General features: G+C 43.0%; 1 protein-coding gene across 1 annotated transcript; it reads right to left on the bottom strand.

Moving 5' to 3' along the window:
- Positions 1 to 24400, bottom strand: adgra1a (adhesion G protein-coupled receptor A1a). Its single transcript, XM_028430315.1, has 6 exons — positions 24374 to 24400; positions 24159 to 24286; positions 12660 to 12783; positions 1840 to 1991; positions 1548 to 1643; positions 1 to 1468 (listed from the first exon to the last, which is right to left on the bottom strand). Exons 1-6 carry the CDS (start codon positions 24398 to 24400, stop codon positions 1 to 3), a joined length of 1995 nt encoding a protein of 664 aa, XP_028286116.1.
- Between the last annotated feature and the right edge of the window lie 2569 nt (positions 24401 to 26969).

Genomic DNA, 26969 nt, shown 5'->3' with positions numbered 1-26969 from the left:
CTATACAGGGGTTTCATTCTTCCAACGCCCAGTCCACATGTTCCCTGTAGCATCTGAGCCAAAGAGGGCATCTTCTTGTAAGCTCCTGTTACGGCCAATGGGTCCTCGCCGACTGACAGTAGCATGCTGCCGAGGCAGGGTATTTCTTGGAAAACCTTTCTGCTCTACCTCTAGATAGTGATTTTCCTTGTCTTTCTCTGCTGTTTTTGATTTGCAGATGTAAGTGGCACGATCTTGCTGATGTTGCATGGTGAAGGGATCAGGTTTCTCACAAGAAGAGTGATTGGCTGAGTTGCATACATGCCACTGGCAAGTATGGACTACATGAGAGGGCAGGAGGAGGCTGTGACAGGAAGTGATGCTGTCATGCATGTTGTGGGCATGACTTTGGCAGGAAGTTATAGACTCTTGTATACTTTGGCAGGAGGTCTGTCGTTGTAAGCTGTGGCAGGAAGCCAACTGATTATCCAAGGGAGGGGTGAGGCAGGAAACCTGGAGATCCAGGTGTGTGCTATTGGGAACCAGTGGTAAGTCTTCACATTGATGCATAGTATGACTGCCGTCCATGTGAGAGCTATGCATACTCCCATCCATGCTGGTGGAATTCATGTGAGAATGATAGTTCTGGAGGCATAGGCGGGGGAGACTAAATGAGCTGGATTTTGTTCTTTCAGTGAGGCAGCTCTGTAAAGGAGGAGTTGGAAATGGAAGCCCATCAGGAAGTGACTGTGGACATGGTGAGTTAATGTGTGAAGGGATGGGGGATGTACTGCTGGGACTCATCACAGCCATACAGCATGAATCTGTGTGAGTTGGTGCTGGGCTCTGGGGAGGTGGTGTTATTTTGGGGCTCTGCATAAGGTAAGGAGAAACCAACTGCTGCTTGCCTGAGCAATGGGAGTTCTGGTGGCAGTGTGGCTGAAAGCCCTGCCTCTGATTTTGTCCATCCCCATTTTTGACCCCTGTCTTGGACTTGAACAGGCAACAAGCCCACCACTGGTGCCACACATCATCACGTTTAGCACAGTGCTGAATGAGAAGGTAGAGTCCTAGAGTGACACAAAAAGCTCCATAGAGGCAACTGAATATCATATCCAAGAAATGTCCCAGTGATACAGCCATTGCGCCTAAAGCCCATGTAGCAAGGAATAGAAAGAGGGTAAAGGCTGTGGCCCGGAGCTGAGATTTAAATGAGTGCTCATTGGCCAATACTGACACAGCTGAGTGACATGGTTGACAATTTCCTGGAGGCACTGAGACCCCCCTGGTGTCAATGTGGCAGTGATGGTTTAACTCACTGGATGACAACTGCTGCTCTTCCTCACTCAGAACCCGCAGCTCGTATCTCCTTTCAGGATGTTGCTTTAGGTAGATGTAGGTGCGCAAGAAGTACATAGACATGACTATGACAAGAACACTCATGGGGACATAAAAACCTCCCAGGCTTGGTTTCCATGCCATCCAACAACTGCAAAAGACACATAACCTTTTGTGTAATATTAAAAAATGAATGAAAACGTTGTTACTCAAAAACAATAAATACTTACTATAAGGCGTCATCCCTGCTACCATAGTTATCCATACCAAAAGCAGCAGTAACTCCGACAATTAGAAATGGTATTCCATCACTAAGAAGGTAAAATCTGAACAGACAGAGAGAATATTATTGTAGAATAAGAATGCATCTCAAATGATTGCTACAATTTGCAGTTTTCAATTTGTTGCCATTTTTTTTGCAGGAATTGTAGGTGAGCCTCCAGAGTTCACACATATCTCAATAGTTATTTAATAATAACATTAGCACTAGTAGGGTTGTCACTGCACCTGGTCATAGCTCACCTGAGAACAGTTGCTTTAGTGCGAGTCTTTGCCAGCCCATTCCTCTCCTGGGGCTGAGGTTGGTCTTTGGACACATCTTTACAGATGTTTCTAGCAGTAAATGTCAGCCATAGCATGGTAGACAAAGAAGCATAGTGGAGCACAATCCCAACCTATCACAGATAGACAGGTAGAGATCATTGTGTAAATGTATTCCATAACATTGTTCAGGGCACAGCAGAACAGTGCAGATAGGGTCCTCAAAAAAACAAAAAACACATTGTGAACATGTTTTTTTTTTTTTGCCTAAATGAGTGCATTGCATTACAGTTCCAACTTTTTATACTACCATAGGCATAGCTGCCCCCCCCCACACACACACACACGCATTTTAAAATGACCCGTTTGGACCCCCCCACATTTACTGAGTAGGAAACTCCACCTAAGACTGTTCGACTGCTTGTGAAAAAACTCCATTCCACTTGGTTCATAAGAGAATAACCTTACCGCTGAAACCACTCCATGTTTTCCTGGTTACCACAGCGCTGCAATACCATTACTATAGTAACAGAGCAACAAAGCCAGTGGCTTTCTTCGAGCGAGCATAAAACACCACAGAGTCAGTGCTGGTCAAAGCTGGAGGGGGTAACGTCAGTGTCATCCCACAAAGTCCAACTCATGCTAAAGCCTTACTGTTTTGTCACATGGCCCCAGGTGACATTAGGTTGATGTTAAATCAACTTAAAAAAGTTGGGAGGAAGCTTCTGTTTACTTTCAGTTACAGTAGAGGTATTATGTGTCTGACGACATGTTGTTTGCCTTTTCTGCTCCCTCCCCAACCACAATGGACACGAGGAGATTCCTAACAAAGACACGGAGAGTTAGAGTTGTTTTCAGCATTAACCCATATTGTAATGAGGCCAGGTTAGCTCCTGTTAGCCTGCTAGCGTTAGCCTCACCTAGCCAGTGCACATAGCCGCCTGCTCCTATTCTTATCAGCAAGATAAGATAAGATATCAGCCCCGTCTGGGCACAGTGGTGCATTATATGAACAGGAAAACACTGATGTAGCGGATAAGGCAGTGCATCATTATAAACACATCCACAAGGTTTGTTGTGAATTAAGCGGTTTTATAAGCAAATAAAAATAAAGACATGCGTGTTTTTGTAAGTTAGTATCTTTAGTGTTTCTGTATTATCTGCATTAAGCAGAGTTTCGTTCACGGCCCAACAAGTTTTTGAAACTCAAATGTGAAGACCACTGTGTTAAATCAACATATGCTGATGTTATTTCATTGATGATATATATATATATATATATATATATATATATATATATATATATATATATATATATATATATATATATATATTAAAGCTCACTTATATTGGTTGTTAATGAAAAGTAAAGCACAATCCATCCCCATCTCTCTCTACTCCATATTTGAGGTCGGTACTGAGAGTGAGTCAGAGGCAGGGCCATCATGTAGGGCCAGTGGAGGATGTGCTATTGCTGAGGTGAGTGATTATGGGAAAACTCTATCAGGTGGACATGAGGGAAATTTGCCAGGTTTTTGTCTCTGTAAATGAGAGAAGGCGGCAGATATAGAGGCTTTGTATAATCTGTTAGTGTAGTGCCACCAGTATGGTTTACAAAACTGTTCACATTCAAGTATTTGTTGAATCTGTCTCTGAAATAGTCATTAAGTTTAATATTTTACTTCTGTAGGTAAAATAGTTTAACAACCTGTTAAAATCTGCAGGAAATCGCAACTCTTCATATTATTATATTATATTTCATAATATACTAATGTATTTTTTTTCACCACCCACCCACAGAAGGCCCCCCCCACATTATTAATGCTTCCTATGCACACACCTACAAACCTCCTCTATTGCCCGCTCTTGACAGAAACTAATCCGCCGCATACAGTATGTGCTGAGGGAGAAACATATTCCGTTCACTTAAAGCGACAAACTTTTCACCTTTACCAAGACTCTATCTCTATCCAGCATGTCCAGATTCTCCACATTTCACCATCTACTGCACCAAAGACAGTACACTGCACTACAGTGCTCAATTCATCTAGTTGACACTGTCTCCACAGGGTATTCAAGAGGCACTGGAAAATGAGAGAATACTACACAATTGATGCTTGAGATGCACGTCGTTATTTTATGCTGTTTGTGATTCTTCTGCAAAACATATAACATTTTTGGCAACGAGAACCAATGTGTTTTTCTATGTACTAGCTATCGCTGCATATGTGCCCCCACCACCAATGTTTTTACCGTGCCCTGGAGAACCAGGGATGCGGATATTCAACAACTACTTGCTGGTGATTAATGCAACAGGGAATGCATGGCCTGAAGCACGGACAAAGCTTCTGTGATGTCACTCTTAAGAGTTCTTTTGAGGCTTGGTGGGAGGCTCTAGAATGCTCCGACTGCTGAAAAACTCCAAATACGGATAAAGAGGGGGAGCATAAGCAGAGTTGAGGGGGTCAGATGATCGTGGAAGCAGAAAACTTGTGCTGTGATACGGCAACTGCCTGTTTGTACCAGGCTGTAAACATGTTTATTTCTGCTGTGAAGTTGGCCATTTTAATATGGGAGTCTATGGGAAACGACTTGCATCTGGAGCCAGCCCCTAGTGGTTGCGTCGTGAAATACAGTTTTTGACAATTTTGCATGGACTTCAAGTCTGAGCCCCGGAGGTTCCCACTTGCTTGGGAATGGAAGGACAGCGGATCTTCTACTCATTGCCAATATCGGTATTAATTTCATGATCATAGAATTGTTTTTTTTTTTCCTTAAATTAGTTGCTCATGTTTAGCAGAATAATAATACACAAGAAACATTTGTTAAGTAAATCAAGCTGCAAAAAAAGTGCAGAACTGTATAACTGGAATTATAACTTAACAATCATGTCAGTGATGCTCCTTGTGACAGCCATGGCTCTTGATGTGAATCATGTAGGTGATAATTTTTATAAAAGTCTAACACCTATCTGCATGTAGCCTAAATATAAAGAATAAAGATCCTTCAACAGTTATCACAAAAGCATAATTATATATATTGGAATTTGAGTAAAACGAGATTTATTTCAGCTGGTGATTTATGATGACAGTTCAGTTATTCTGCTAAAATTACATGTCTTATCACCACACTTAGAAAGACACCATTATTAATGCTGCAGATTACTCAGTCTGAACTTTCACTTCTTTAAATCATCTACCTGGATATTCATGAGTGTTTTTGCAGTAAAACGAGTAGCGAGGAGATCTGCCTCTTCCTCCTCCCTCTGCAGCTCGAGGTCTTTGGGATCTGCTGCTTTATGTCTGTGTAAATTAGTTGTGTTACCAAAGTGGCATGTTGCTTTCCTGCACACCTCACAAGTAGCAGTTGCTTCTTCTATGTCTGTCACTGTGAAATAAATCCAAACAGCACTCCTCTTTCTCTCTGCCATCTCCAGGGCGCTAGCTGAACTTTACAGCCAATAAGGAGCTCCGTCTGCTCTGGCAGAGTAGAGAAGGAGGGTGAGGGGCGGAGTGTGCCTGCGCACTGAGCAGAGTGAGAGAGGAGCGCTGTCTGCACTGCGAGTAAATGCAAGTAATATTGCTGAACGTAAGAGAAACGTCCACAGAAATATCGATCTCATCACGTTAGTATCGAGTAATTACTGATCCTAACTTTGGTATCGGTATCGATACTATCGATATTTATCGGCCACCCCTACTTTTAAAACAAAATATAAACAGAGCACTCCTAGCAAGCCTTGTGCTCCCACAACTGTGTGTGAAGTGCAGATGCCTAAAATGACCGTGCTTTACTTGAGAGACCCATGTTCATCCGTTGAACCCATTGCCTAATGTAATGTAATGATAAACTGTTTACAAACTTGCAAGGTGCAAAGATTTGATTTGGCTAACACATACTACCAACTTCCCCTACATGAAGATAGCAGAGATTTAACTGCATTTATTACACATGATGGCATTTTCAGGTTCTGCAGAGTCCCTTATGGCCTTGCATCTGCTCTGACAGCTTTTCAAATTATGGGCATCCATAATTTTAAAGGCATCCCAGGTGTCCAAATCTACCTAGAGGACCCTATTGTTTACAGCAGAACAGCTGCCGAACATGATTATGGTAAGTCCTGGACGCTGTCTTAAACTTAAGGATTCTGAACTGGTACTCTTAGTGCAGTTTTTGCTCTTTTTCCTTTTGTGTGGGCTGCAGAGAAATGGAGAACAAACCTGTGGGGACAACGTTTCACCCTCCGCACACATCAACAGCACACCTGCTGTGTTTTGACTATGATGTTTATCATTCAGGTGCCTTAAACTACACAAAAATATAAACGCAACACTTTTGTTTTTGCTCCCATGTTTCATGAGATGGACTTGAAGATCTAAACTTCATTCCAGATACACAATATTACCATTCCTCTCAAACATTGTTCACAAATCTGTCTAAATGTGTGATAGTGAGCACTTCTGCTTTGCTGAGATAATCCATCCCACCTCACAGGTGTGCCACATCAAGATGCTGATCTGACATCATGATTAGTGCACAGGTGTACCTCAAACTGCCCACAATAAAAGGCCACCCTGAAATGTGCAGTTTTGTCTCACAGCAAAATGCCACAGATGCCACAAGCATTGAGGGAGCGTGCAATTGGCATGCTGACAGCAGGAATGTCAACCAGATCTGTTGCTCGTGCATTGAATGTTCATTTCTCCACCATAAGCCGTCTCCAAAGGCGTTTCAGAGAATATGGCAGTACATCCAACCGGCCTCACAACCGCAGACCACGAGTAACCACACCAGCCCAGGACCTCCACATCCAGCAGGTTCACCTCCGAGATCGTCTGAGACCAGCCACTCAGACAGCTGCTGAAACAATTGGTTTGCATAACCAAACAATTTCTGCACAAACTGTCAGAAACCATCTCAGGGAAGCTCAACTGCATGCTCGTCGTCCTCATCGGGGTCTTAACCTGACTCCAGATCGTCGCCGTAACAGACTTGAGTGGGCAAATGCTCACATTCGATGGCGTCTAGCACGTTGGAGAGGTGTTCTCTTCACGGATGAATCTCGGTTTACATTGTTCAGGGCAGATGGCAGACAGCGTGTGTGGCGTCGTGTGGGTGAGCGCTTTGCTGATGTCAATGTTGTGGATCGAGTGGCCCATGGTGGTGGTGGGGTCATGGTATGGGCAGGCATCTGTTATGGACGAAGAACACAGGTGCATTTTATTGATGGCATTTTGAATGCACAGAGATACCGTGATAAGATCCTGAGGCCCATTGTTGTGCCATACATCCATGAACATCACCTCATGTTTCAGCAAGATAATGCACGGCCCCATGTTGCAAGGATCTGTACACAATTCTTGGAAGCTGAAAATGTCCCAGTTCTTGCATGGCCAGCATACTCACCGGACATGTCACCCATTGAACATGTTTGGGATGTGCTTGACCGGCGTATACGACAGCGTGCACCAGTTCCCACTAATATCCAGCAACTTCGCACAGCCATTGAAGAGGAGTGGACCAACATTCCACAGGCCACAATAGACAATCTGATAAACTCTATGCGAAGAAGATGTGTTGCACTGCATGAGGCAAATGGTGGTCACACCAGATACTGACTGGTTCTGAGTCCCCAGACCGCCAATAAAGCAGAAACAAAATGCACATTTCAGGGTGGCCTTTTATTGTGGGCAGTTTAAGGTACACCTGTGCACTAATCATGATGTCAGATCAGCATCTTGATGTGGCACACCTGTGAGGTGGGATGGATTATCTCAGCAAAGCAGAAGTGCTCACTATTACACATTTAGACAGATTTGTGAACAATGTTTGAGAGGAATGGTAATATTGTGTATCTGGAATGAAGTTTAGATCTTCAAGTCCATCTCATGAAACATGGGAGCAAAAACAAAAGTGTTGCGTTTATATTTTTGTTGAGTGTACATGGCTGATTGTGTTTCACGGCTCCCCTTACGCATGTCTACTGACTCTAACCAAGATGCAGAACCCAAAACATTATGTTTTAGTACCAGGAATTGACATAAATCACCAAAAAGGATCATATATCTCCATTGGCTCTTCATTGGCTTACAGTATAATCAAGAATGAACTTCAAAATTATTCTCCTTACCTACAAGGCTCTTAATGGACTAGCTCCACTATACCTGCAGGATTTAATAGTCCCATATATAGCTAATAGATCACTCTGATCACAAAGTGCAGGTTTACGTGTAGCTCTCAGAATTCATAAATGTAGAATGTGAGGATAAGCCTTTAGATGTCAGGCACCTCTACTATGGAACCAGCTATCAATTTTGGTTCGGGAACACCTCCACCTTTAAGATCAGTATAGCCAGTCTAAAGTATAGTTTGTAAGGCAAAGATACAGTCACTTGTTGATATGGCTACAGCCATAGGTAGAATAAGGCTATTAATCTCTTAGCCTTAAGCAGCTGCTGTAGGCCTATGCTGTCGAGGGACGCAAACATGATCCACTGAGCAGTTCTCCCACCTCCAATATCACACCAAATAGGTTGACGTGAAGACAAGATGAACATAAATGAGGTTGAGGTGAAATTTCTGAAATTTCTGCATCCTGCTGGCAAGATGGCGCTAGGGTGTTCTGCTGCTGGCCGTCTGTCGCTGTGCTCTGTGTTTTTGATGTGGATGCTGCTTTACCTGTGCTGTCAAGTGTTCTCGCTTCTCACATACGATCGGCAAACTCTGCTTGAGATCGGATGCTTCTACAATCAGCTTAAAACTGACCCGGTGACTAGCTCTCCTCCGTTCCTTGAGGAAATACCGGCCTTCCTGAGGCGCCCTCCTGTGTATCTCACTCGCAAGAAACGCCGAAGGAGACGGGGGAAACGCGGTGGCGTCCGGGTGAGGATCAAGGCTCTCCTGAGATCTGCTCGCGTGCCTGGTCGTGATCTGCTTTTGCTGGATGATCCTGCTCTACACTTGCTGGCGATCAGGGCCCGATGGATCCGATGTGGCGTGGATCATCAGAATCTCCACTCACTGAAGCTTGCTTCGCCCTCAACTGGCACTCTTAATTTAAATCTGGTGCTGCTGAATGTGAGGTCCGTCACCAACAAAACTTTTCTCCTGAACGTCTTCTTTACCTCGCGTAAACTGGATTTTATGTTCCTGACGGAAACTTGGCTACGTGAAGGAGAACTGGTACTTTTCTCGGAGCTGCTCCCCGCTGTATGTAATTATTTTAACTCCCCACATACCACTGGCAAAGGAGGAGGACTGGCTTCGATATTTAAATCCTCATTCCACTGCCAACAATCTCCGGCTGTCAGTTACTCCAGCTGAGAGCTGCAACTCTTCAAGGTAAAGCTCCCCGTGACTGTTCTCTGTGCGGTGGTCTATAGCCCACCAAAAATTAACAAAGACTTTGTTCGGGACTTTGCGGACTTTGTGTCGGGTGTCACTCTTAAATATGATCACTTTCTGATCGTTGGTGATTTTAATGTGCATGTCTGCTGTGAGAGCAGACCTCTGGTCAGAAACTTTCTGAGTGCCATTGACTCTTTTAATCTCACGCAGTCCATTTTGGAGCCGACACATGAGAAAGGCCACACTCTGGATCTTGTGTTGTCATATGGACTGGATGTACAGATAACTGAAATTGGACACTCCCTCTTATCTGACCATCTACCTGTGTTATTCTCCCTCTCTGTGCCTGCACCCGCCACCATGAACACCGCTCCCGTTCGCCGTCTCCGTGTTTTTAACCCCTCAACTCCCCAGCTGTTTACTGCTGCTTTTAAAAACTCCTTTTTATATTCCCTTGATCTTAGCAGCCACAGTGTGGACGATTGTGTAATGATGTTTGATTCACTTTGCTCTGAGATTTTGGATTCAATCGCGCCCATGACTCTCAAGCCTGTAAGGCCGCAGAAACAGCCTTGGCTCAATGAGTCAACTTGTGCACTCAGACGCGCATGTAGGAGGGCAGAGAGGAGATGGAAAAAGGACAAACTTAAAATTTCGTGGGATCTCCTCCTAAACGATCTCACATCATACCAGCAGGCTGTTAAAGCTGCAAAGACAGAATATTTCTCCGCACTTGTGTCTGCAAATGCTCATAAGCCTAAGGTTCTTTTTAATGTGTTTGATTCTCTGGTGAATCCATGTGATGCTGTCAGTATTGAGCCGTCTCCTACTCTGTGCGAGGCTTTTAAGGAATTTTTTATTGCTAAAATTTTAGCAATTAGACACCCGCTCTCGCAGTCTGCCCAGGACCCCTCAGCTCTTTCTCCCAGCTCCGCTGTCTTTGACAAATTCAAGCCTGTCTCTATCTCACCTCACTGAGATTGTTAAAAATTTACGGCCTGCCACTTGCCAATCTGACAGCATTCCATCCCGTCTTTTTAAAGAGGTCTTCTGCACAGTTGTAAATCTGTGTCTGAGCTCTGGTTCTGTTCCATCCTCTTTTAAACATGCCACGGTGCAGCCTAGACCCCTCGGTTTTAACCAATTTTAGACCAATTTCCAAGCTCCCTTTTATGTCAAAGGTTTTAGAGAAAGCTGTTCTTACTCAAATCCAAGAATTTTTAAAAACAGCCAATGTCTGTAAACTGTTTCAATCTGGTTTTAGGCCTCTCCACAGCACTGAAACTGCTCTTTTAAAAGTTTTTAATGATCTCTTACTAACCCTTGACTCTGGCAACTGTTTCTCAATTCTCCTCGACCTGACAGCGGCCTTTGACACGGTAGACCATAGGATTCTCTTGGCTCACTTAGAGCACTATGTTGGCATAAAAGGCACTGCCCTAAAGTGGTTTGAATCCTATCTGACAGACAGATCCTTCTCAGTTCAGATAGGGCAGTTTTCTTCCTCAGTGGCCCCTCTGACCTGCGGGGTGCCCCAGGGGTCGGTTCTGGGCCCGCTGTTGTTCTCTCTGTACATGCTACCCCTGGGGTCCATATTCAGGAAGCACAGCATCCCCATTGTTTTGCTGACAACGTGCAGGTGTATTTGCCCCTTAGCGTTTCTGCCAAAGATTCCCTCCAATCACTACTAAACTGCATGAATGATATTAAGAAATGGATGGACCTAAACTTTCTGAAATTAAACGAAAACAAAACTGAGGTTGTCTTGTTTGGTCGCCCCGACCTAGTCCAGGTCCTTGCCAGCTCCCTTGGCCCACTGGCGCCAAACATACAAACTCATGCAAGGAATCTCAGGGTGATTGTAGATGGTGCTTTTAAATTGGCCAAGCAGGTGAGCTCAGTGGTCAAGTCCAGCTTCTTTCAGCTAAGGCTTATTGCTAAGGTAAAGACCTTAGTCAGAGTGACTTAGAGAAAGTCATCCACGCTTTTATAACCTCTCGCTTAGACTACTGTAACTTCCTATATATTGGAATTGGACAGTCAGAGCTTCACCGTCTGCAGCTGGTCCAAAACGCAGCGGCTCGCCTTCTCACCGGGACAAAAAAGCGCGAGCACATCACGCCAGTGCTCTCCTCACTTCACTGGCTACCGGTGAAGTACAGAATTGATTTTAAGATTCTTTTATTTGTTTTTAAGTGCTTGCATGGGCTGGCCCCGGACTATTTATCAGCCCTCCTGGTATTACATCGGCCCTCCAGAGCTCTTAGGTCTGCTAACCAAATGGCTCTGGAGGTCCCCCGATCTCTTTTAAAAACTAGAGGTGAACGGGCCTTCGCTCTGCCTCTAGCTATGCGGTCGGCAAATGGCCTCACCACTTTTAAATCTCTACTTAAGACTTACTTATTCACCTTGGCCTTTGCCTGATTGGCAGCTCTTGGGGATTTTATGTTTTATGATTTTATCTTTGTTTTATTGTATTTTACTGCAGTTTATTTCTTTTATGTATTTCATCAGTTTGAGTTTATTTTATGTATTTTAATGTTAAGCACTTTGGTGGGCGACGCCCTTATAAATGTGCTATATAAATAAAGCTGACATTGACATTGACATTGACAGTTGACTTGTTGCTTTTTTGATGCACACGTGCACACACACACACACACTCTCTTTCAGAAATACACATACTCTACACGCTGTCGCGTCGGTGGATACTGGTATTTTTACCACAACTTTGTCCATTTTGTTGGCTTTGGTTGCAGGTACTGTGTTCTTTGCAGAATCCTGCCTTGTCTGGACTTAACATACTGTACTCTCAGATGATGGAGAAGCACTGCAGGAGCAGCCATTCCAGCAGTTTGTAGCAAATGCTTAGCAAGGATATTGGGTGATTGTTTTTCAGCGAGTGTTAAATCCTTGTCAGGTTTCTCTGGCTATTACTTTAGCCTTCCTCCAGATATTTGACAGTGTTGGTTGAGACAGTCTGAGTCTTTACATATATAAGACCCTGATGAATGATTTTTTTTTAATCACAATTGTACATGATGTTGGTGTTTTACAGTTAAAATACTTGGACAAGCCCAGGGCCCATCCTAATCAGAGTTCAGGAAATACCCCTGGGGCCAGCCCTGGGTTAGAGGTCACACACCTAGTGGCCAGGTTTCCCACACATCCAGGTCAGTACATGGAGTAACATGAAAAGTTACGTGGAAATCTACAAAGGTTCATTTGACCCTGTACAACACTGAAATCACTATTATTGGCACTATACAGCAATAGCTTAATTTGTTTTTTTTTTATCCATTTTTTTATCTTTAGTTGCTGCCACCTGCATTTTGTCCCCATTGGAATTCGCATAAATAAACTAAACTAATTCTAGCTTTTTCATCCAAACAGGCATATTTTAAACAGACAGCATGAAAGCTAGAAAAAACACAAACAAACAAAAAAACACTTACAATCTGACACACAATAGGTAGGTTGATTTGATTGATGCCGCTGGCAAAAACTCCAAATGTCAGTCCTGTGTGAAAGAAGAAGTTGAGCAGCATGTGCCAGCCATTCCTGCTGATGCGGATCACGCTGCAAACAATGGACAGAGTTAATGTTACAAAGATAGAAGTCTTACTTAACTGCTGGTTAAACACACTAAAAGGGTTGTAACAAAGAATATGTTGTGCCATTTGGTTAAATTAAAGGGGAAAACCATTCACATACAGAACATCATTTACTTTATGACGATATTTATTTATTTATAAAAAATCAGGAAGATCAACATTTGAAATCAACCACATCCCCAATATCCAATATACAAAGAAAAGCATCCATCCATCCATCTATCCATTTTCCACCGCTAAAGCTGGATCCATACTCCACGAGAACAGAGAACTCCCTTCCCCCTGCCGAAGTTACGCCCACAAAATTACGTCATTTTTCTCTCGGACCACCCGTTGTGCAGTTCTCTCGGACACATGGCGTCAACCATGCTGTGATTGGTCGAAATTTATTGTGAGCGTGATGAATGTGGAGAAGCGCAAGAGCTTCTTCAGGCGCAGAACACACAGACAGAAGGAGGAAGTGGACAGCGGCGATGGACAGTTTAGATGAGCAGCTGGCAAACAGCTCCTGGAAGGAGAAACATGGCGCAAAGAGGAGAGTGTCTGTTCAGACAGCTCGCGCACATTAAACACCAGGAGACGGGATGTATTATTGCAGACAGTCATCCACACGTTCACAGAATTAAACTCACACAGACCAGAGGTCTGCTACAGTCAGCTACACTGATCTTCTATCTATTGTCATGCTATGTGCCCTCTTCCCTGAACATTATCAGCTCGTTAGGCCAGGTAACCACGACTGTGCGCACAATTTGCAATACAATTGCATTGTCAACCTTTTGTGTGTGACATGCACTCCTACATCCCATGTTCTCGTGGAGTATGGAACAGCCTTTATCCAGGGCCAGGTTGGGGGGCAGCAGTCTAAGCAGAGACGCCCAGACTTCGCTCTTACTGGACACTGCTTCCAGCTCTTCCGCGGGAATCCTGAGGTGTTCGCATGCCAGCTGAGACATAGTCTCTCCACTGCGCCCTGGGTCTCCTCCAGGGTCTCCTCCTAGTGGGACATGCCCAAAAGGCATCCGAACCAGATGCCCAAGCCACCTCAGCTGCATTCTCTTGATATGGAGGAGCAGCGGCTCTACTCCAAGCTCAGGTAACCGAGCTTCTCACCCTGTCTCTAAAGGTGTGCCCAGCCACCCTTCGAAAGAAACTCATTTTAGCTGCTTGTATTCGCAATCTCTATGATCTCTATGGTCATGAGCTACCCAAAGCTCATGATCTGCGAAAAGCAGAGACAAAATCCTGTGTTTCCCGAACTAGACCCCCTTCCGGGGGTGACAAGTAGATAAGATAAGATAAGATAAAACCTTATTAATCCCGAAGGAAATTCTTGTGCCAGAGGTATCAAGTTACATTAAATGCAGTTAAGTACAGAGTATAAGAGTATAAGTGTCACTATAATCCAAATCAGAGTACAGTACGCAGTATGAGACCACTGAGTGGTTAAACATCTGCAGCATGGTCTGGCAGACGTTAAAGGACCTGAGTTTCCTTAGGAGATACAGGCGACTCTGTCCCTTCTTGTATATTGCCTCCTCGTTTGTGGACCAGTCCAGTTTGCGGTCAATGTGTACACCAAGGTATTTGTAGCTGTCCACAATGTCCACGTTGGTCCTATTGATGCTGACCGGGTCTGGGAGTGTCTGGTGCTTCCTGAAGTCCACCACCAGGTCTTTTGTCTTTGTGACATTCAGCTGCAGGTGGTTTTGTCCGCACCACTCCACGAAGCTGTCCACCACACTCATGCACTCCGCTCCTGACCTCTGCTGGTACAGCCCACAATGGCAGAGTCGTCCGAGAACTTCTGCAGGTGGCAGGACTGTGAGCAGTGTCTGAAGTCCGATGTATAGAGTGTGAACAGGAATGGAGACAGTACTGTGCCCTGGGGTGCCCCTGTGCTGCTCACTATCGTGTCCGAGACGGTGTTCCTCAGCCTCACAAATTGTGGTCGACCTGAGAGATAGTTGGTAATCCAGGTGACCAGTGGGGTGGTGTTAGAACCGGTGATAAAGGGCAGTCCTGCATGAGTGCAACATGCACCGGGAAAAGGTCTGACTTACTGCTGGCAATGCGAACCAAACTGCTTCCGGTCATACAGAGACCGGACAGCCCTTAGCAGAGGGCCTCAGACCGGCATTCATAAAGTATTGCCCAGACCCCAGTCTGTCCAACAGGCTCAGCTTGAAAAAATCTCTCAAGCTAACAATCTTCTCTCCTACTCCTACACACATATGCTCTCCTGTATCCTGCACACTCACAAACACACACCACCACAGGTACGCACACACACATACTCACTGCCGTCCTCTTAAGAAGGCATATACCACTCTCATGACATGTGATGAAAACTAAAGCCCTGTTTAAACAGTTGCATTTTATCCAGTTTACATATACACATAAACCGTATGCATGCAATGAAGATGACGTCTTGGAAACGCAAAATTAATTCTTGACTAGGAAAAACAGATGCAAATTTCTGAGTTTTTTTCTTGCAAATTTGCTACTTTAATCTCAGAATATTAGCCACCCCCCCTTCCTCTTCCGGGTCAGTATTTTATTTTCTTACAGTGGCCCTAAGATGACGTCGTAGTGTATTGTCCCTGTTTTAGTGGTGCCAGGGCAACATGATGAACTCATCATTGGTTCCAATGTCCTCCAGCACATAATGCATGTTATGAAAAAGAATGATGAGTAAAGGTCACTCATATCCTCTGGTAGCAAGCATTCATTTGACATTTCTTGGATGTTATGTCATGTACAGCGAGATGGAGGGGGGACAAAGTACCTAACAAGACTGGCACTGTGAAGCCCCCCCACGCAGTTACCTAGCTTGCTGTATGTGAACACCTGATCTAGGGCAGATTGCCAAATAATGTGCCAGTGTCTCCAGGTAGCACTATTGGAGTATTACCAGAGTTTTCCACAGAGTATTGTGTAGTATTGTGAGTATAGGATTGACTATAAAAGAAGAAGTTCATATATACTCAAGGAACAACAACAGACACATAAACGCAGTGATATTATGGGATACTGTAAATGCTGTTCTCAGAGTCCCACAGTCCATCAAGAATTGTTAATATAAAATAACCTTATAAAAAAACACACCGGTAAAAAAACAAGGTAATAGAACACTCAGGTGTGGATTGTTAAATATAAGATCCCTCCACTCTAAGTCGCTCGTAGTTAATGACTTAATCATAGATCATCAGTCTGATATATTTTGTCTCACTAAGACTTGGTTACAAGATGAAGAATATGTTGCTTTAAATCAATAAACTCCATCTAGTTATATTAACTATCATGTTCCTGGAGACACGGGCCGAGGAGGAGGAGTGGCATTAATCTACCACTCCAGTCTTCAGATTAATCCTAAATCTAAATCTACTCATAGTTCTTTTGAGAGTGTCACTCTCAGCCTGTCTCACGGAAACTGGAAGTCAGAACTCATTTTACTCGTCGTAGTGTATCGTTCACCTGCTGCTGCTTATTCAGACATCGACCCTGACAGTCTTAAGACTCACTCACTCTTAGATTCAGTTGGGTTCTCTTAGTTAGTAAATGAACCCACACACTGTCACAGTCACACCCTCGATCTGGTTCTAACCTACGGCCTTAATACTAAGAACATGCTAGTGCTCTTTCAGACCACTCATTTATGACATTTGATTTCACTCTTCCAGACCTATCAGCATCTAAGGAAAAGGTCTACTACAGCAGATGTCTCTCTGAAGACGCCGTATCACAGTTTAGAATCAGAATCAGAATCAGAATCAGAATCATGTTTATTGCCATGTAAGTGAAGGGGGTTCACATTACTAGGAATTTGCCTTAGTGATTGGTGCATACAAAGAACATATAATAATTAACATGCAATAAGATAAAAACTAAAATAAAATTAAGTAAATAAACTAAAGTAAGGCTAAATTTACATGACAGACATGGCGTAACAGACATACAATGAACAGAACATAAAATACTGTGCAGATGAAATGGTAAACATAGACCCTTATATGATCGAATGGAACAGTGTAATAATGTAATAATGTAACAGGTACCACATGGATCGGTGAGGTGGTACTCGTGTGCAAGTAGTGCAAGATGGAGTAAACAGTGCAAATAGTCGTCATTGTGCAGTGACTATACTAAAGTGACCTTCTGAAGACAGTGCAGAGCAGTGCATTAATTACAGTTTAACAGTCCAACAGCAGAGGGGAAGAAGCTGTTCTTGTGGCGTGAGGTTCTGGTCCGAATGGACCGTAACCTCCTGCCTGAGGGGAGTGGCTCAAAGAGTCCGTGTCCAGGGTGAGAAGGGTCAGCTGTGATCCGACCTGCACGCCTCAGAGTCCTGGAGACGTACAGGTCCTCGATAGATGGCAGGCTGCATCCGATCACCTTCTCAGCAGAGCGCACAACACGCTGCAGTCTGTGCTTGTCCCTGGCAGTGGCCCCAGCGTACCACACTGTGATGGAGGAGGTGAGGATGGACTCAATGATGGCCGTGTAGAACTGAACCATCATCCTGGCTGGCACCTTGAGTTTCCTCAGCTGCCGCAGGAAGTACATCCTCTGCTGGGCCTTTTTGATGAGGGAGCTGATGGTGAGCTCCCACTTGAGGTCCTGGGTGATGGTGGTACCCAGGAAGCGGAAAGAGTCCACTGTGGAGATGGAGGTGTCTGTCAGGGTGAGGGGGGGTGATGGAGCTGGCACTTTCCGAAAGTCTACTGTCATCTCCACTGTCTTCTGGGCATTCAGCTCCAGGTTGTTGTCAGCACACCAGGACACCAGACGGTCCACCTCCATCCTGTAGGCAGACTCATCCCCGTCTGAGATGAGTCCAATGAGGGTGGTGTCGTCAGCAAACTTAATCAGCTTGACAGACTGGTGGCTGGAGGTGCAGCAGTTGGTGTACAGGGAGAAGAGCAGAGGGGAAAGTACACAGCCTTGGGGGGTACCGGTGCTGATGGTCCTTGTTTCCGAGACATTCGTCCCCAGCCTCACATGCTGTCTCCTGTCTGTCAGGAAGTCAGTGATCCACCGGCAGATGGAGTCTGGAACATGCAGCAGGGACAGCTTGTCTTGGAGGAGAGCTGGGCGGATTGTGTTGAAAGCAGAGCTGAAGTCCACAAACAGGATCCTAGCATAGGTTCCCGGGGAGTCCAGATGCTGCAGGATGTAGTGAAGAGCCAGGTTGACAGCATCGTCCACAGATCTGTTAGCTCTGTAGGCGAACTGCAGGGGGTCCAGGAGGGGGGCTGTGATGGTCTTGAGGTGGGACAGTACCAGGCGCTCAAAGGACTTCATGACTACAGACGTCAGTGCCACAGGTCTGTAGTCATTAAGACCAGTGATCCTTGGTTTCTTGGGAACTGGAACAATGGTGGAGGATTTGAAGCAGGCTGGCACATGGCATGACTCCAGAGAGGTGTTAAAGATGTCTGTGAGCACTGGAGTCAGCTCATCTGCACAGTGTCTTAGGGAGGAGGGGGACACACCATCAGGTCCAGGAGCCTTGCAGGGGTTCAGTCTCCTGAACAGCCTGTTAACATCCTCCAGGATTGAGAGGGCAGCTGAGGGGGAGGAGGAGGGGGGCAAGGAGGACTCTGATGGGGTATCTTTGATGTGGATGTCCGTGTTGATGGGGTGTGGAGAGGTGTGTGGAGAGGTGTCAGGGCTGGCTGATAGTCCATCAAAGCGGCAGTAGAACTCATTCAGACTGTTGGCTAATTGCAGGTCGTCAGCTGAGTGGGGGGCTTTGGGCTTGTAGTTGGTGATCTGCCTCAGTCCTTTCCACACAGAGGCAGAGTCGTTAGCAGAGAACTGCTGCTGGATTTTCTCAGAGTACAGTGATTTAGCACTTCTCACCTCCTTGCTAAACCTGTACTTGGCCTGTTTGTAGCAGTCTCTGTCCCCACTTCTGTAAGCAGCCTCCTTCTCTAGCCTCAGCTGTCTGAGTTTAGCTGTGAACCAGGGTTTGTCATTGTTATAACTCACCCTGGTGCGTGTTGGCACAATACTGTCCTCACAGTACTGTATATATGACGTCACAGTGTCTGTATACTCATCAAGACTATCAGTGGCAGCCCTGAACACCTCCCAGTCCGTTGTCTCAAAACAGGAGCGAAGCTCCTCCACAGCCTGGCTGGTCCACTTTTTAGATGTCCTCACCACAGGTTTGGAGAGCTTCAGCCTCTGTCTGTACGCAGGAATCAGATGGACCATCACGTGGTCAGATAGTCCAAGAGCAGCACGGGGCACTGCGCGATATGCCTCGCTTATTGTGGTGTAACAGTGATCCAGTGTGTTCTCCTCTCTGGTCGGGCATTTGATCAGCTGTTTGTACTTTGGGAGTTCTTTGCTCAGGTTTCCTTTATTAAAGTCACCAAGGACAATAATTAAGGAGTCCGGGTATGTTTGCTCCAAACACAGGATCTGATCCGCGAGTGCACGCTGAGCCTCGTGCACGTCCGCACCGGGCGAGATGTAAACAGCGGCCAGAATGAATGAAGCAAACTCACGTGGAGAGTAAAATGGCTTACAGTGAATGAATAAGTATTCCAGAGCAGGAGAGCAGTGCTGGGAGATCACAGTCACATCAGTACACCAACCACTGTTGATATAGAAACAGACACCTCCACCTTTGGTTTTACCGGAGAGTTCCCTGTGGCGATCCGCTCGGAGGAGTTGGAATCCCTCCAGCTGCAGCGCGCAGTCCGGTATCTGTTCACAAAGCCAGGTCTCCGTGAAGCACAACACACAAGATGAAAAAAAGTCCCTGTTCCTTCCCATCAACAGTGTCAGCTCGTCCATTTTGTTGCTAAGTGAGCGGACGTTAGAGAGAAAAATCCCAGGTAACGGTGTGCGCGTCCCGCGTCTCCGGAGGCGCACCAGCGCACCAGCTCTCTTCCCTCTGCGCCGGCGTCTCACCTTTTTAACTAAAACGTGTAGTAAATCGGCAGCAGATGCTAAAAAAACTGGTGATAAGTCCACAGGTATGGTAAATCTGATGTTCATGAGCTCTTCTCTGGTGTAAGAGCATGCAGACACACAGTTTGTGCACAAAAACAAACAAAACAGAGCGCACCAAAACACCAGGGCGTCCGTACCCGGCGCCATCTTGATTAGGACAGCAATCCCACCAGTACTCCCCACAGTCCCATGTATAAGTACTAAAGGGGGTACCAACTTAAATATTACTAAATTGACTGTTTTGTCAACAACACTGCAGACACATTACACTCAGTTTTAACAACATTGCTCCACTGAAGAAGAAAACTACAAATCCGAAGATGCTAGCTCCGTGGTACAACTCAAATATCCGATCATTGAAACAGACTACACAAAGAATGGAGAGGAAGTGGCAGTCCTCTAAATCAGATGAATCCCAGAGGGCTTGGAGAGACAGAAGTATAGGAAGGCCCTTTGTAAAGCTAGGACAGCTTACTACTCATTATTAATAGAACAAAACAAGAACACTTCCTCACTGTAGCCAGGCTGACAAAGAGCCACAGCTCTGTGGAACCTTGTATTCTTGCAGCTCTTAGTAGTGAAGACTTCATGAGCTTTTTCACCAATAAAATCACTACTATTAAGAGGACAAATCAACCACAATCTCTCCACATGCACCACCAAGGTTACACCGCTACTTATAAAAACAGATCCTAATCTAACTCTGGAATGCTTCGTGTCCATTGACCTCCAAGAGCTGACCACCAGCATCAGTAAATCTGTAGATCACAGCATTTTACTACACAGATTAGGACATAAGATTAGGATTACAGGGACAGCATAAATCATATTTATCTGACAGATTCCACTGAGTTCATGTTAATGAGGTTTCCTCTTCACATACAATGGTCAATCACAGTGTTCCACAGGGTTCAGTGCACGGACAGAGCCGTTAGTCAAACTACAGGCATGTCTAAAGGACATAAAAGAGACTGGATGACCTCCAATTTTTTTACTGTTAAACTCTGAGGTCATTGTTTTCTTTTTTAGCACTTTTAGCAGGGTGATTCTCCAACTACAGAGAAATTTGAGTCCCTGGCAAAAAAAGGAAAACTAAAATATATTTGTGTTTTTTAATTTTTGCCACACTTACTTGACACCAAAAGGATCTTACAAAAAATAATGATAGATGAATTATTATGTTTTCAATATAAAATATGACTTTGTATGACTGGTTTTTGCTGTATTACCTTTGTCCCTGAGCCAGATTCTGGCCATGCATTTCCTCATAATATTGCAATCAGTTTAATCAAATAATATCTATATGGCCAAATGACACATAAATACCTTATTTTAAAGAAATGTATCATGTGTTTGTAAGATATATTAGTATTTAATGTATTTTTCATAAAAAGAATACCTGTCCCTTGGGGTACACGTTATTTCCACCACACACCACAAAATGTAACTTTAGGGATTATTTTTTAAACATTTACACCTGCAACCAAAGCAGTTGTCATGTGACACAAGAGCTCATGCCAGGAGAGCAGAGTTAACTCAATGGAAACAAGGTAATCCAGAAAAAAAATCAAAGTAATCTTTGCAAAACCAAGAGTAGGTATATTGGTCGTCATTTCCAAACAGCTCATATTTCCTTAGCATGTACAAATAATGAGGAAAATAGCATTTTATATTGTGTATTTTGAGTACAGGTAATGCTAACTCTAACTCAGTGATTAACATGCTAACATGTCGTGAGATATTTTAAAAAAAAGTTGTCATTTCCACAACAGTTATTTCCATCACATTTTTTTATTGTGATGGGAAAGACATGCTGTGATGGAATTGACAATGCCACTGTTGTGGCACATTTATTTAGCTTGTATCACTGTAAATGTTGTATATTAAGCTTATTATGTCATCAACCAATTCATTGTTTTGGTCCCCAGACAGTAGACTTGTAACAGGTGCTACCGAGACTCTCAAATCCACAAGCACACCTGTCCCCACAGCTTAGCCCATTGCAGACCTTTAGGCACTGATTGGGAAATGGTGCGTGGTCACATAGGATGGGGACTCTTATCCAGGCATCATACCGGATGTTGCCATGCAATATGAGTCATATTGGCAATAACAGGTTTTTCTGGCCAATGAGAGAGGACATAATCTGGTACCGACTGGAAAATTGGGGCAACAGTGGCGCAGTGGGATAGCAGGGTTGTCCAATAACCGGAAGGTTGGTGTATGACACTGCTTGTGCAGCAGCCGTAACGAATTTCCCTCTGGGATTAATACAGTATCTAAAATAAAAAAATAAAAAAAAATGTTCTTAGACTTGTCCCAGAGCCTTAACCAGTTACAAAGAGGCATATTATGTTGGATCCCACAGTTTGGGCAGAAATATGCTCTGTTCTTGAACATGAAGAATAAAGGAAAGCATCCGTATGGAAGTCTGAAGTTTTACACCATGTCAGAAAGAGTCATTAATGTTAATGTTTTATTGATCAACTAATTTAATTTTATAAAGAAAAAATCTATGATTTGAGTTTGATCCCTGTAAACTGCCTTTGGTTTTTATCTAAGAGTGGGTCCAACTTTTGCATTTTGCATTGTAGGTTTCAGTACAGAGAGCAGGGAAGCTACTGTGATTGAATGGGCATTATTTTATTTATTTAAATTTAAATAATTTAGGTTAATTTATGTTAAAGATAACTAGAAAAGAGCATTTCCTGAAGAAAATGCAAGTTTGATTGCTGCAGCATTGCTTTGAATGCTGATGTGAAGGATTGCTCTGAATTGCTGGAGAATCAGAGCAATCCAGAGCTTTGTATGCCTCTGTGTGTCAGCCTGTCACCATGGTAACAGCAGAGGAGACCTCAAAAACCACTCCAACTTTGAGAGCCTGGCGTGCGGAAGTGATTCGGAATTAGAAAATTCTGAATACAAGTTTGATAGAGCAGCATCTAATGAGCGTTTCAAGACTAAAATGGAGTCTGTAGCTTAAAATTTGTGGGAGGAGATACATTTGGCAGATGACCCTCGTTGAAGGGCTCTCTCATAGACTCCCATGTTAAAAATGACACCAAAATTGCTTAATATTTCAAAAATTATAACTTTTTGAAAAAAAGTGCCTAGCAAAGACAATCAAACTAATAAAAGTGAACATTGTTCAGCAATGTTCTGTATCACATGTCATTTCCAACACATGCTGTCTTTTCCACCACACAATATCATCTCCATCACAGCACATATTTTTACATAAAATTCATAATAAAAACACAGTCATACTAATAATATTTAGGAATTTGAAAAAATTGTATAATATAATATAATTCATGTTCTTTTTTTAAAAACTTATGATTGTGCCATGAAAGAACTTGATTGAAAGACTTCAGTAAAGGAGTTAAAAAGTATTTGACATCTAAACAATTATTTATAAAAATACTTAAAATCAATACAATTGATACATTTTGGTACATCTACATGTGATGAAGATGAAGATTTCTTCCTCTTAAAAGGGAGTTTTTTTCTTGCCATTGTTTCTCTTAAGGGGGTTCAGGCTCTGGGTCTCTGTGATGTGCTTTGAGACAATTCTGATTATAAAATGTGCTATATAAATAAAATGGAATTGAATTACCTTTTAATTTAATGATGAACTTAAATTCACCAGTATCCCCCATTTTTGTCACTTTCCTCGCAGCCAGAGAATCTCACTTTCATTACTGTTGGTTGATCTACTTCTCTTCTGAGTTTATCAGTGTTTTTGCTGCCACTCATGGTCCTTTGACTACCTCCGTGAGAAATGATAACCTAGTCTAACCTCCAGAGGAAGCCTGCCAGGTACTCCAGCAACTTGTATCTTTCACCAAAAAAAAGAGAAAAAAAAAACACTGATACCAGCCACAGAACCTCCACGACTTGCCTATCTCTCCTTCTAGTAAGATTCCAAAAGACAGCTTTCTCCAAATTGGAGCGGTGACGGCTGGTGGCTGGCTCAAAAAGTGAGAGGGTTGTTTATTTCTATTTAGCCATGTGTATTGTTTCCAGGCATGTAATATGTGTTTTAATTTTTGCAAATCTTTCCTTTATGGGTTTCTTCAGTGTTTTTCAACTCAGTTATTGTTTCCTTAATAATAGACTTTCACTCAGGTCTAAGTTTCGAGTCCCCCAGACACAACCTAACAATTATACAACTAGGATGAGCAACAATTTTGACATATCTTGGAGTGAAGAGTTGCTAACCAGCTTAGTGGTTCCCACCCCACAGTTTTTAGTCTGATCAGAAGTACGTACATATTTCCTTCTCCCCAATGGCCCAGCTATTGTTACATTTGCAAAAATGGGGAGACAAAAGTTTCACATGACAGCTTTAAATGAAAGCTATTCTCTCACCTGTGGTGGGCAATATATGTGACAATGGAGACAAGCAGACAGAGTAGCATGACTGCAGTGCAGGCATACACTACAGGATGCAGGTAATCCCCAGGATATGGAGGGAATGACAGTACTCTCTTCAGATCCTGGAGAGGGACACAAGTAATAATAAGTATTTTGTTAAAAAGAAACTATAATAAGAAATAACTAAAACGTAAACGTTTTTCGCACACCAAATTTGCGATACCATTGCTTTGCATTTTTTCAAAATGGAGTGAAAACCAAAACCATGAAAACCATGGGCAAACAAACTGATTACTGTAAATGCTAACTGGCACACAAAGGATCTCCTGATGCTTGCAGTTCTTCTTTACTCTGACAACTCACGTGTTGACTGCCCTTTCTTTGCAAAGAAAATTCATTCTTCACCAGAATATGAGAATTCCCACAACAGTGTGTGTAAGAGCTGTTAAGGCTGTTGCATACTCCATGAGAAAAGAAAAACTTGTTTTTGCTCTCAAAGCTTTGTTCTCAGAACCCTGGTTTGGGAGCTCCTGCAGCTTTTTTTCGACTCATCCTCTGGGCATAATTTCTCGTTTGTGGTGTCCCACAACTATTTTGTGATTGTGTGTGACTGACTTAATACCTTAATTACCTTATGACTTAATTACCTATTCATTTATCTGATTAATAAAAAAAAAATGTCATTGCTGCGTGAGAAACGTTTGATAAATCTACACTCATTTCCCTGTGTGTGTGTGCACACACCACACACCTAGGTGAGAGCAGAGAGAGCTTTAGTTTTTATAGCTCTAGTCTGCTTGCATAATTTTACAGTAAGTTGGATTTAAGTAATACGTTTTTTGTGGTTTCCATGGGGCCTTGATCAGTAAGGCTTGGGCAGTCTATTTGGTTGTCTGATTGCACCCTTTGCTTATTCATGTTACTTTTTTCTATGGGTTATTTAGTGCAGCTGCAAAGTAACGTGTCTTTTTGATGTGTTTTGTCTGGACATTTAGATTCTATAGAGGTTGTGATTTGGACAAGAAAAACCATAAAAACCCCAAATAATAGCAACAGGCAATGAAGCTGGTACTTCCGAGACTACTCGGACCAGTAGTCCATGACAAATAAAACAACCTGGGTAAGGTCGTTAATGTTAGGCCTGTAAAACAATACTGGTTAAGATTCAAGTAAAATGACCTGGTTATGTTAAGGCAAATAAAAAAACTTGGTTATATTTGAGAAAATAAAACAACTAAAAGAACCAAATAAAACCACTTGGATATATAAATAGAAGAACATAAAACATCATTGGTATGTTTCAGGAGGTGAACAACTTTGGCTATATTTGTATATATCTATGTAAGAAAAAAGTCAAGTGGAGTTCTCTGCAAGATTTGCGCAATACGTAATAGTTATTGTATCTATTTTTTATTGCAAACTTGCCATGCCTGTTTTGCTTGCCTCCCTCCTTTCCTCTTGCTCACTGTCCTGTCTCTAGCAGACTCACAAACAGTCTTTTTTCAGTCTTTTTTATGCCTAAAATTGATATTTGCCAATTAGCCATTAATATGAACTGAATGACATCTGGTTATATTAGGCAGCAAGTCTGCATTTTGTCCCCATAGTTGAGTAGTAAGCCAGAAAGATGGGCAAGCAGACAAATTAGAATAACCTTGACAAGGGCCAAATTTTTAAGTGACACAACTGGGTGGCACAAGGTTCCAGGATTAATTCTGACTGGGTGGAGTTTGAACGTTACTATAATGTTTCCCTGTGCCTGCGTGGAGAAGGTAGAGAGAAGGAAGTAGGAGAGCCTTTCAAAGTAGAAAATGTACCTTCTGCAAATTTTCAGATGCATACGTTGTACTCTGGAGTGAACCCTACACTGTTTTTTAATATGAAGCTAGTTCTCACAAATTCACACCAGGTTGTAGTAGGAGTGGCTGGCAGTTGTTTGTGTGGGATGTTTGTTTTCTGGATGACTATACAGTATATTTTATCTTTTACATTGTGGATGACTTACATAACTGCAATTTCTGAACAAAACTAAAAAGTTTGCTTAAAAAAACCTTGGTCTTTTCACCTTTCATTTTCAGATTACATATCTTGCATGCAGGAGTTTAAAGATCTTTTCACTGTTTTAGCCGTCTGAATTTGACATTGTTGCCTAAGGCTCAGAATGTTCAGGCTTACAGTGGGTAATGAAACAATTGTCTTTAACCTGCTGCCACACTTGCACCTTTTATCTGAGGAGGAAAAGATGCAGGTGTGCACCTCCAGAGGCATCTGTTTCAAAAAGATGCAATGTAAATTGAAGACAACCAGATAGAACTTTTGCCAGCTCCAAAACTCCAATGAAGAACATGAAATTGCACAAATTTGTAGACCTATATTGGACATATATTCTGCCTATTTATCACACACTCATTATTCAGCTGTTTACTATTTTCCACATTAAAATAATTCAGCCTGTCCTTCTTATAAGCTTAAGGTATTATTCCAGCTTTGGATTTCATATGGTGTATTATCAGGCTGTTCTTATAATTATTAACTTCATATTATTCTTGACTGAAGCAGTTTGTCATTCATGCCTTCCAAAACATTATTTTTTTGTATACTTTTAAAAAAATGACATTCATATTTTAAGACTGTTCAACGTTTTTCAGTAAATTCAAATCAGATTACAGATGCCTTGTATTTAGTTTCCACACCCTCATTTATCACTGCCTCCTCACTGGGTACTAATGAATCTGTATTCTCTCAAATTGTACTTCTCAAAGTGTTTGTAATACTGTTTATAAATATTAGAACATGTCTAGAAGT

The sequence above is a fragment of the Parambassis ranga genome, chromosome 19 (genome assembly GCF_900634625.1).
Source record: "Parambassis ranga chromosome 19, fParRan2.1, whole genome shotgun sequence".
NCBI classification, from domain to species: domain Eukaryota; kingdom Metazoa; phylum Chordata; class Actinopteri; family Ambassidae; genus Parambassis; species Parambassis ranga.
This window is presented reverse-complemented; position numbering and strand designations above follow the sequence as displayed.

Coding starts and splice junctions, on each gene's coding strand:
- adgra1a (XM_028430315.1), bottom strand. CDS start 24,400: ATGCAAAGCAATGGTATCGCAAATTTG. Junction 1,992..12,659: donor TACCTATTGTGTGTCAGATT/GTAAGTGTTTTT, acceptor TATCTGTGATAG/GTTGGGATTGTGCTCCACTA. Junction 1,469..1,547: donor AGCAGGGATGACGCCTTATA/GTAAGTATTTAT, acceptor TGTCTTTTGCAG/TTGTTGGATGGCATGGAAAC.